General features: G+C 29.6%; 1 protein-coding gene and 1 long non-coding RNA gene across 3 annotated transcripts in view; one reads left to right on the forward strand and one right to left on the reverse strand.

Moving 5' to 3' along the window:
- Positions 1-820: 820 nt before the first annotated feature.
- LOC114128414 (fatty-acid amide hydrolase 2-A) lies at positions 821-7202 on the reverse strand. 2 transcript variants are annotated; one of them, XM_027992929.2, is made up of 9 exons: positions 7123-7202; positions 6642-6887; positions 5151-5834; positions 4978-5089; positions 3785-3942; positions 3470-3706; positions 3254-3409; positions 2327-2509; positions 821-2254 (listed from the first exon to the last, which is right to left on the reverse strand). In XM_027992929.2, the coding sequence occupies exons 2-9, from the start codon at positions 6657-6659 to the stop codon at positions 2150-2152; spliced, it is 1653 nt and encodes a 550-aa protein (XP_027848730.1). In that variant the 5' UTR covers positions 6660-6887; positions 7123-7202; the 3' UTR covers positions 821-2149. The 2 variants fall into 2 exon arrangements, with proteins under 2 accessions (XP_027848730.1, XP_027848729.1); XM_027992928.2 differs by having other exon boundaries at positions 6968-7182.
- A 2879-nt stretch (positions 7203-10081) lies between these two features.
- LOC126549131 (uncharacterized) overlaps positions 10082-12363 on the forward strand; it is a 5197-nt gene continuing 2915 nt past the window's right edge. Inside the window, exon 1 of the long non-coding RNA XR_007603308.1 lies at positions 10082-10143. This is a non-coding gene — a long non-coding RNA (uncharacterized LOC126549131). The remainder of the gene's footprint in view (positions 10144-12363) is intronic.

The raw sequence follows: 12363 nt of genomic DNA on the forward strand, positions 1-12363 counted from the left end.
ATGAAAAATCTTAATCAAATAAATCCTGGTTGTCTGAACAGTAAACAATAGATAGTATGGTTCAAATTCAACTAATATTGTTCAGTTTGATTTATTGTTTGAAATAAAAGTATCTTAATGGCTCATCAAATATCTCCACACAATAATTGTATATTGTTATACATTGTTTGTAACATTTGACTTTTGAAGTCCATCAATGGCTTCAATGTCAGTGCTCTTAGGCTATTCAATTCATCTACAAGATGAAGTTTATAAATTTTTTCTAACGAATAATTTTAATAATCATTACTCAATTTCATTAAATACAAACAAAAATGATTTATAATATTTTATTTATATACTTATTAATATAAGGCCTTTAACGGCCATCTCAATCTTATCAACATATTTTAATAATGTTATAATTTCATAAAGTTATTGTTTAATGTGTATATACATTGTATGGAATAACTTATGTCTACAATAATTTTCTTATTATTACTTCATTATTTTATACTTGATAATAAGTTCATACTGTTGATGTTTAAAAATAATGAATGGCCGTGCTCAATATCTTATACATTTATTACAGGAATAATATTGTTACAATTATATCAAAACCTATATTTGTTTTTTTTATTACAATTTTAAGATTATTAAATTATTTTATACTTGGATTTTTTTTTAATGATATTGATTGTATTATACCAATGTTCAATTATATTATTGTAGTTAAAAATAAACATTTTTAAAATTAGTCATGCATTTCAACAAAACGAAAAATCCTGTTTCAATATGGAATTGTTTTGAATTCTACTGAATATCAAAAGAAAAAACACAATTATAATTTTAAACAGCATAATATTGCTTTTATTACTATATAATAGTATAATATAATATTATTGCATTACAAATACTAAGTTTGTTAACAGTCTTAAAATACCTTGTAAAAAGTAATTTAATGTATTATATTTATACAAGTATATCCAACACCAGTACAAATAGTATTACAGGTTTAAAATGAGCATAAAAATTGAAAAACATTCAGATTAAGATAACATTATGGTTAATAATATAATGTATTCAGTATTGTAGTAAAATAGCCTTGGCCCTTGTTCGAAAATATATTCAGACACATACACACACACACACATATATATATTAACAGTGAAACCTCTATAAATAAAGAAAAATTATTTAAGGGGATTCTACCTAGTGATTTTCTATCTTTGTTTTACACCGAGTGGCATAAGATATTAGACGTGTTTTTTGCCAAACATACCAAATTGATTCAATGAAACAATAAGAATTCTAAAAACGTTTCCATTTTCACTAAGTCTACTCGAGAACAACTTTTCCATGTTTTGGATTTTTTGGTTTTAACTTATTCAAAGATGAAATTTGACAGATTTTTAATAACTTTTATAAAAAAAAGATTTTTTTTGAATTTGGGGGTGGGGATAATATCAATAATGTGGGAAAGTCAATCTGTAATAGACTAGACGTCAAATTCAATTTTGTTTTCTGAAATCTTATCGCTTCGTTGAATCAATTGGTATGTTTGGCAAAGAAAACGTCTAATATCTTATGTTGTAAATGTGTTTGACAAAGACAAAAAAACCACATGATAGAATCCTCTTAAGAATATGTTTGCACACAATAGCAAACACTAGTGAAAGATTAAAATATATATAATTTCTACTATCAAAAAATTTAAAACTATCTATCGTGGAATGTTTTTGGTCTTTGGCTGGTGTCTGTAAATCTAAACTTTACTGTTAAATATATTATACAAGTATCAACAGTTAAAATTATTAATATTATTACAAGAAAAAGTCCAACATTTATTCATTTGAAACGTATACAATGTATATTGTGTAAAATAAATATAATATTAAAACGATATTACAAGAAAAAGTCCAATATTTATTTATTTGGAACGTATACAATGTAAATTGTGTAAAATAAATATAATATTAAAACGATAAACATAATATATAAAATCACCACAATATTAAAACCTATTATTCCACATAAATATTAAAATATCACAATTGGTAACCTATATTAGCATTTATGAGTATAACGTTATTTATATAAAAAAACATTTCCTTTAACCAAAAAATAAAATCAATATGATAAAAAACTCCCCAGTGTATATTTTAATTTATCATGGTACTTTTGTAGTAAAAGGAGGTTTCCATCCACCAAATTTTAATTCCAAGTGTTTTGCAACAGCTACACATAACCGATCTTGATTCATTCCAGCAACCACCTATACAATAATAATTGTACAATATTCATAATATTATTCTATCCAGTTAATGTTTTATAAAATAATAGATACCTGTATTCCTAATGGTAAACCATTTAGACCTAAACCGAGTGGTACTTGGGTGACTGGTAGCTTTAGTACATTAAAGATGGCCCAATAAGCAAAATTGTATGGATGCAAGAATGGTTCATAATGATGTTTTGCTGTGGTTGGAGATGAAGGGAAAAATAACACACTATCATCACCCAACAATGTCTAAAACATGAACATTATTAACTTACTACTACATAGAAAATGTCATTCTTCCATATTATGTTTAAAATTAAACTCATAAGTCGTCAATATTCAAATACTATTAGCATATCTCAATAAGTAACATAGCTTGAATTAATTAAGTTATATAACGTAACTCACAGTGTTTAAAAAAAATTAACCTTTAATAAATTAAGATAAAAAAACATATTATTAATATCCTTTAACAATTTCATACATGAGTTTCTAGTGCAATAAACCGCCACAAACCAGATAAACGGCACTATCCTCAATCGTTTGTTCATTTCATAGAAATGAAAATATTTTATTTTTTTCATAAAAGTTAAAATTATAGAATCATATTTTCAAACTGTTACACTTACAACTCATTATGAAACGGTGAAGATGAATATATTCAACATGAAATAAACATATTGACTATAGTCAATAGTACTTATTACTATTTCAGACAGCATTAATTTTACCTATACATGAAGACAATACATGACACAACATATCTTTTCTATGACCTTATAGTTCTAAACATAGAGCTTTGAATCACAATGGTTTTATGAAATAAACTGTAATAATTTTACATTTTATCATATACTGGGAGGTATAAGAGGAATACATTCCTTGGCGATAAAGCAATTCTCTCCCCCTTCTACCAATAAATTATAATCTAGCAAATCAAAAACTCTCAGATCTATATTTAAAAAGTATAAAAATAAATATCTATATACTTACCGATACTTCATTTGAAAGTTTTTCAATCTCAGCATCAGCCCAAACTGCATTTACTTGTGGTAATTGCAAATCTATTAATTTTAATACTGCAGCCAAAGTATGATTTGAATATCCTACAATTGTTTTTGGGACTTCAGTCCATACAGAAACTCTAGTCTACAATTAAGTATAGAGAAATTAACATAATTATTTTTAAAGTTGTCTTAAATAAAGTACTTGATTGTTTCCTAATGTTGCACAAAAATCTGATTCTTCCTTTGTCATAGAGTGTCTCCACAAACTATAACTATAACAGGTTCCTGAAAATTTTACTTTGAGTGGAGGCAGTTCAGTGATAGAAGCTATAGATTCTATAACATGATCTAAAACTATTTGTAATTCATCACTAATGGGACTGACTCGTGCATCATTGGGTTTATCAACATAATAATACTTTAAACTAGACAAATCAACCTAAAGAAACATCAAAATCATTAAATTTATTTAACTGTAAACTTAAGAAGTTTTGTATAATATTAAATATATGCTTACTTCTTGGTCAATTTTCAATTCTAATGATTTTTCAGGTCCAAGAAAAGCTTTAATTACGGGGGTTAAATCTTCAGCATATTTAGTAATAGGTCCTGCACTAACCATGGTTTGTTTTTCTGTGCCTTTTCTAAATGTCATACCTTTTGTATTTATAAAACCTGAAAAATAATAAAAATAAATATGAACAAAAAACAATATTGATTAGGGGGTGTCAACATAATAAAACTATTTATTGTATTTCATAATGAATTTAACAACATATAACCTTTAAAGGTAGAAAGATTTATAATTCAATATAGGTAAAACAAAAATTAAATAATAGTTTAATTATCATAAACATATATGGGCCCAGGCATTTATGGCAGACAAACCCGATCAAAATTGGTTATGCTTTTATCCTATCATGAGTACACATAATTTATGATACAATGGATCTATAGACCATACCCTTGAAATGAATCATTTTTCTAATTTTTAGCACTTATTATTTTATTATAATATAATGTGGAATAAAGAAAGGTAACCTAATAGTAAGTATCACAAAATGATGTAAAAATTAGTATAGGTAAATTTAGTCAACAAGTAACTCCCTTTACATTTGTTACTTCAAACAGTTCAACATGAAGTGTGATTAGTGATGAGTAATAAGTAATAGCTCATAATTATAACAACTTAAATATAGATTTACATATCTTTTTCTGGTTGAACTTATTATTTGCCACGAATAAAATAACAAACACCGCTGTTGAAGAAATAACAACATTTTTTACATATTATTATAGTCATAAATTCAAAAATTATTTAAATAACATAATATAACATGAACTAACAACAATTAATCTTGCAATAAAAAATATTACTTAAAAAATAAAGGAACTAAATAGGTAGAACATATATGGTGCAAGTAAAAGGTAAGATGATCAATTAAGCAGCTGTAAATATTAAATTAAGCAAGCCTAATAAAAAAATCAACCAAGTTAACCCTGTCAGGATTCAACTGAGGCTATAATATTTATAGTAATTTATTGTATTCCGTTTTAAATGAAAAATATTAATACACCTTATAAATAATAATACATAGTTACATTAGTAGTACTAAAAGAATTTTTCTGTTAATTAGTATAATATAATTTTTTTAAAAAAAATTCTATCCTATAACAAAAAATGAATATTAAATTTAGTATTTTCCTTACCTGTAGTCAACTTATGGCCAAATAAACCACAATTAAATGCCGGAATACGAGCCGAACCTCCAATATCTGTCCCAAGACCTAAAGGACTACCACAAGCTGACACTATACTAGCCTATGATAAAAAAAAATATTTCTTATTAATGATTTTATTTTGTATATTATTTTAAACATACTTCTCCACCAGAAGAACCACCAGCTGTATGATTTGTGTTGTAAGGGTTATTTGTTTGTCCATAAACTTTATTTCTAGTTTCACACCATAGGTTTATTTCTGGAACATTTGTAACGCCCAAGAGTATTGCACCAGCAGTCTTTAATGATTTTACAACTTCTGCATCTTCATCGCTTTTCATACCAATTCTTGATACCAGACCAAAAGTAAAAGCCATTCCTTTTGCTCCTGTACTTTCTTTAGATGTGAATGGAATTCCAAATAAAGGTTTGCCATCAAAAATTAAATTTATTTTATCTTTTGTATCAGCTAGTTCAATAAGTTTGTCATATTCATCAGCTTCGGCTAATGCTTTGTCGAAACGTGTATCAACCACAGCATTTAATATTGGGTTCACTTGTTCAATTCGTTTGATAAAACATTCAACAACATGGCGACATGTAACTTCTTTATTTTTAATTTTATTGACAAGAGTTGTACAACTATCAAGAACCAATAGGTCTTCTACTGGAGGCAATATTTTTGATGGAGTGTTTTTATAAATAAAGTAAAATATGAATGACACAATAAAGTCATAGATGAATCGAAAAAATGATTTTACATACGACAAACAGTTACAGGGATTTTGAGTTTTGGGTTTTTTTGATGGACGGCTTTTCTTTGAGATATCCTTTTCCCGCTTTTCCTAAAAATATATACAAACATTGGATGATTACCTATATTTTTTATGTTGTTAATGTTATTCTAGTAGTTATTTGTAATAGTTTATTATTATTACTATAAGTTAGAAATCATAGGAACACATGTCATCAAAATACAGTTTAAACAAGAAGAGTTTGAAAAACTATAATGAAATTATTGGATAATATTTTACAAACGAATTGCCTAAATACATTAATAGATTTTAGTTATAACTTCTGTTTAGTAGCATACACAAAGAGGGGGTTAGGTGTTCAATCTCTTAATTAAAACATTGGAAATGCCTGCATATGCCTACCCTTAGATAGTATATAATTTATAACTGTAGAATTTTTATTACAAACGTTTTAAGAATATACTATTTTATTAGCTTGTACTTTTAGTTCTCAAACAGATACTTCATGTATAGCTTGATAATTATAAAAAAGAAATATTTACATACAGTTCATCAAAAATACATAGTAAGTAACCAAATAATACCCATATATAAATACTAAAATGATATAATGTAATAAATAACCAATTAACGTAAAATTACATAATTACATATCGGCAATATGTATTTCATTATATTTCTTAGCATGTTAACAAAATAATATAGATAGCAAAATTAAAATACTATATGCATTGGACTAATTAGAGTACCTAACTACTATCTAATGCTCAACATATTAAATAGGTAAGTACAGTTTACCGATACTTTTTGAGTACCTATCAATACAAAAATTAAAAAAACAACAAAATAATATACTAGGTGTAACAAGAATACAGTAGTTGGAATGATCAACATTACCTTTTTATAACCAGCCATTGTAAGTACGTCGGTACCGACGAGTAGATTTCTCTTCTTTAAGAAAACACGCAACACGCTAACAATAATTAATAAGTTAAAATAAAACACAAAACTTTGACATATTACTCTGATTGTCGATTTTAAGGTGTAAGTAGACACTAGGCAGTATTATTATAGGTATATATATAAATATATTAGCTGCCAAGGAGTAGGAATAAATCGAGTTGCACACCGTTACGCGACCACCTTGAAAAGAAAAAACGGAATATTGAATAATAATTGTTATTATTTTTAAAATCAAATTTCAATATTTAGCGTTTAATTACTGTTTTTCAAAACAAATTATCCACAGTTCATTATTGTTATTTAAAAGTAACCGTAAAATGGCGCAATGAGTACGATTTGTTTCATATTTGTAATTTATAATACTAATAGTGTATAATAGAGTACATTTGGAAATTCAAATTCAAAATAATAATACCTAATTATAGTTGAGCTTGAGCATTATTAAATTGTCACAAATACTATATACGTATATACTATTAGCTTTTCATATATTATTAGTTTAATGTTAAATTATGTACGGTCCGCTAGCAATATTTGATAAGAAAATTCAAGGGTTCCCAAAATCTATTGCTAATAGTCAATTTGTTGCCTATCTTAATCCTGAAAATCTATTGCTAACGTTCAATTGTGTGTTTATTGCCTAACCGATTACCAAAAATCTATTGCTAACGTTAAATTGTGTGTTTATGACAACCCGATTTATAGGTATCTAGTATTATATTATATTGCTAGGTATTAGATTCATACATTTGGTACTTATTTGACTGTAAGAATGTATTGCCGTTGTTCAATATCTATACTTATCAGCTTATTACTATATATCCAATTATCGAAGAAATATATTTCTATAGTACATACTACCTAGTGTTTAATATACTATCTTTGTACATTTAGAGCAAAATTACTTTCACAAAAAATATTTCTATTGTTCAAAATGATATATTATGCAATATGCATAAAGCATAGGCTAGATTACTATAATAATGAAGACTTAGGAAGTCTGGAATAATTAATACCTAAACAATAAATTTGATAATAAGTTAATTCACTCCAATTTAAAATAAAAAGAGTTAAACAGATCATTCAGAACGTACAATTTGCTCTGTTATCCGTTTGTAAGACACTAAGACAGAGACAAATAACAATGCATACTGCCATACTGGTGTAGCTAGCAGCTACCTATGACAAAAAATATTTTGTAGTGTCCTCTTAATGTTTTTTGAACTCCTTGCTGGCGGGCGCCGGGCTTAACACATTCATCTGAAGATTTTGAATAAAACATATTAATGTAATATTCAATGGCTACACTGTTCAATAGTTGTGTAATCATAGATTTATGTATAGACCATGGACTAATGTCTAATATTAATATTCATAGTATATAGGTAGACACAGAACTATAGAATTATCTATGCACAGAACATTCTGTGGTACAGCAGCTGCTGATGTGTGCAATAAATATATTTTGATAACGGAAATCGCAATCAAATTCTGTGTTTTGAAGATTAATGATTATCATAGATTATAGTTTTCAGATTTTCAGATTTACAGTAATACAGTTGTAATTTTGTTATAGTCAATTTCTCGTTCTCTTATGTGTGATTAATATCGTCCGCAAATGGACGACCACAATAATTCTGAATAGAAAACATAATATTTACCCTTGTTATTTTGTAATTACTTTACCTATTGTTCAGCATTAAAGGTTTTGAGACTTGTCATAAATTAAGTTATTATGTATGCATAAAAAAATAAACATATAACTGCATAAAACTATAAAATAGTCAAGTACAGAGGTTCAAATTTTAGTCACAATACCATTTGCAGCTAGCTTCTGTTAAAATACTAAGTCCTTCATCCACAGCGAACATTCTTATTTACTTATCGTTTGAAAGTTTAAAAGTAAATCTAAGTTGTCGGATAACAAAAATCGTTTTCCTTCATTCAAAACAAATCACTTTAATTACAAATACTATATTTTAATATAATATAAATACACAAATAGGTAGGTAGGTAATCTAGACAATCTAGTATATTTCGGACAGGTTTCAACTTAGGGGGACCATTTCTTCACCAAACGTTTCGGTTTGGGCTCTTCTATGCGCATTCCTGAAGTCGGGGGCTTTTGAACACCCCTCCTTGATGTATTTTTGAAAATGTTTAATTTTTGTACAATGTTTCTGAAACTCGGGAACTGGGTAGTTTGAAGGTCGGTGATCAAATTTGGCATCTTGTGTCGAGACCGTAGAAGCCATTTTTCCCTGTAATTTGGGGCTTCAAAAGTTCAAAATTTACATTTTTTTTCTTTTTTTATGGCATGGGCACTAGAATTTGGGGGCAATAAACCGTTTTTGTAGTTCAATGTTAAGAGGACTTTGCACCGGATCGATGGGTTCCAAGATCGAGTTTATCCGACTTTTGGTTCGGGAGTTATAATTTTACATATGTTTTTAGTACTTAGAAAATTACGTAGTAACGTGTTTTTTGGATTTTTAATTTTCGATCGATCACTATGAAACTCGATATTTTGGTATTTTAGCGTACGACAATTAAAAAAGGGTCTATGGTCGAAGTACGTACGACCATTATTTCACCCGTAATCTGAGAAACAAAAAAGTTAAATAACGCATTAGGTTATTTTTCGTATAACCATACCTTTCCTTATGAAATACGATCATTTAACGTTTTAAGTAATAATTATTTTGAACTTTTTGTTTATATGCCACCTTAATAACACGTTTTCAAAAAATCTTAATTATAGAACTTATGAAGTGCCCTACAAAGAACAATTTAATCTCTTTTGATTTTCTTCCTATCTCTCGCGGTTTTCCCGGGAAACAGCTGGAAAACGTAATTTTCCAAATTGCGAATTATTAGTTTCCACGGTAAACCGATGGCAGAACGAACATTTTGCATAGAGGTCGATTTGTTCTCCGAGGGAATTTAAACAAGGAACAGTTTATTATTTTTTTAAAAAGTCATTATTTAAAACTTTAATTATTTAAAAAAATACTAAACTCCGACATCGTATAAATCGCGTATTTCTATAACTGTGGCCGTCTTTCGTAAGGTGCCGACGTTTTCGCGAGACGACTCACCTTCATCTGATTGCATATTCAAATTCTCCGTGTTATAACGAAAATTTGCATACTACTTAGAAAGTGGCGACGGACCCGTAAGTATTTTAAAAAAATTCTCAAAAAATGTACATTAGTCGCGTATTTCGATGCGTGGTGCTTCCGGTCTACGGTGAGCTCCCGACGTTTTCGCGAGACGACTCACCGCCATCTGATTGCATATCAAATTCTCCGTGTTATAAGAAAAATTTGCATACTACTTAGAAAATGGCGACGGACCCGTAGTATTTTAAAAAAATTCTCAAAAAATGTACATTAGTCGCGTATTGCGATGCGTATTGTTCCTGGTCTATGGGGAGGTCCCTACGTTTTCGCGAGACGACTCACCGCCATCTGATTGCATATTCAATTCTCCGTGTTATAACGAAAATTTGCATACTACTTAGAAAGTGGCGACGGACACTTAAGTATTTTAAAAAAATTCTCAAAAAATGTACATTAGTCGCGTATTTCGATGCGTATTGTTCCTGGTCTATGGGGAGGTCCGACGTTTTCGCGAGACGACTCACCTTCATCTGATTGCATATTCAAATTCTCCGTGTTATAACGAAAATTTGCATACTACTTAGAAAGTGGCGACGGACCCGTAAGTATTTTAAAAAAATTCTCAAAAAATGTACATTAGTCGCGTATTTCGATGCGTGGTGCTTCCGGTCTACGGTGAGCTCCCGACGTTTTCGCGAGACGACTCACCGCCATCTGATTGCATATTCAAATTCTCCGTGTTATAAGAAAAATTTGCATACTACTTAGAAAATGGCGACGGACCCGTAAGTATTTTAAAAAAATTCTCAAAAAATGTACATTAGTCGCGTATTGCGATGCGTATTGTTCCTGGTCTATGGGGAGGTCCCTACGTTTTCGCGAGACGACTCACCGCCATCTGATTGCATATTCAAATTCTCCGTGTTATAACGAAAATTTGCATACTACTTAGAAAGTGGCGACGGACACGTAAGTATTTTAAAAAAATTCTCAAAAAATGTACATTAGTCGCGTATTTCGATGCGTATTGTTCCTGGTCTATGGGGAGGTCCCGACGTTTTCGCGAGACGACTCACCTTCATCTGATTGCATATTCAAATTCTCCGTGTTATAACGAAAATTTGCATACTACTAAGAAAGTGGCGACGGACCCGTAAGTATTTTAAAAAAATTCTCAAAAAATGTACATTAGTCGCGTATTTCGATGCGTGGTGCTTCCGGTCTACGGTGAGCTCCCGACGTTTTCGCGAGACGACTCACCGCCATCTGATTGCATAGTCAAATTCTCCGTGTTATAACAAAAATTTGCATATAACTTAGAAAGTGGCGACGGACCCGTAAGTATTTTAAAAAAATTCTCAAAAAATGTACATTAGTCACGTATTGCGATGCGTATTGTTCCTGGTCTACGGTGAGCTCCCGACGTTTTCGCGAGACGACTCACCGCCATCTGATTGCATATTCAAATTCTCCGTGTTATAACGAAAATTTGCATACTACTTAGAAAGTGGCGACGGACTCGTAAGTATTTTTTATTATATTTTTTTAATTGATATTTGGTATTTTGATAGTGGATGGTTTTTCTGAAACCGTGCGCCATCTGTTGGTAATTTTTTTTGATTTTAGACTAGTTTGGGAACCTTGTATACGCTTATCAAATATTGCTAGCGGAACATACGTCATAAAAAAGGAAATAGTGGTCAGGTGAGTAACGCTCTGCTGTTTAGTACTTTAGTAGGTCACTATAATCACGAACTAAGATATACACACAGATATATAAAACAACAGTCATGTTGAATATTGATGGTACAGCATCATCACACAATAACAATTTATAGGTACCACCAACTGGAGTTTTAAAATCACTTTTCAAAAAATGATTGTTACACAATCGTGAATTTTTTGTTGGAATAAAGCCTTTTCGTCCAACAGCTTTTATCCACTTAGCATTGCGCTCAGGATTTCGTAATGGAAATCTGTAAAAGAGCAGTTGTCTGTGATTAATAGTTGGAACAACGTAATTTATTTTGATATAAGAAGTACTTACGTAAAAAAATGATTTTTAGTGTCTTTTGTTTGTCTGTTTACACAGCCATGTGCAGAACACGATGCTACCATATTTGAATAAATTTAAAAAGTAGGTATTAAAGTTTATTAAAATATTTATAGCTCATAAAGTCATAACATTACAAATTAATGCGTACTGAAAATGACAGTTTCACAAAAACGAGACAACGAGTAAAAGCATATGACATTTTGAAATGTTTGTGGCTTTGTGCCGTTTGCCCGTTTGTACTTTGTAGTTATTTGTTATTATGATTTATGATGTGATATGATTATGATAAGGTGTATAATGTAAACATTGCCAGCTTCGCATATGGCGGATTTGCTTCAATATTAAGAACGAGTCGGCTATCTAGTTGTTTTATATATCTGTGGATATACAGGACTGGAAACGACCAAATATCTCAGGGAACCCAATTGACTAACGAAAAGTACACATCGATTCTTGGCGCACTCTACCAGCCAATTAG

Source organism: Aphis gossypii, chromosome 1, assembly GCF_020184175.1.
Source record: "Aphis gossypii isolate Hap1 chromosome 1, ASM2018417v2, whole genome shotgun sequence".
Lineage (NCBI taxonomy): Eukaryota > Metazoa > Arthropoda > Insecta > Hemiptera > Aphididae > Aphis > Aphis gossypii.

What these genes read in the sequence shown, in the direction of transcription:
- LOC114128414 (XM_027992929.2), bottom strand. An exon ending in GTGGTTCTTCTGGTGGAGAA is followed by an intron (nt 5,090 to 5,150) that starts GTATGTTTAAAA and finishes TTTTTATCATAG; the next exon opens with GCTAGTATAGTGTCAGCTTG. An exon ending in GTTTACCATTAGGAATACAG is followed by an intron (nt 2,255 to 2,326) that starts GTATCTATTATT and finishes ATTATTGTATAG; the next exon opens with GTGGTTGCTGGAATGAATCA.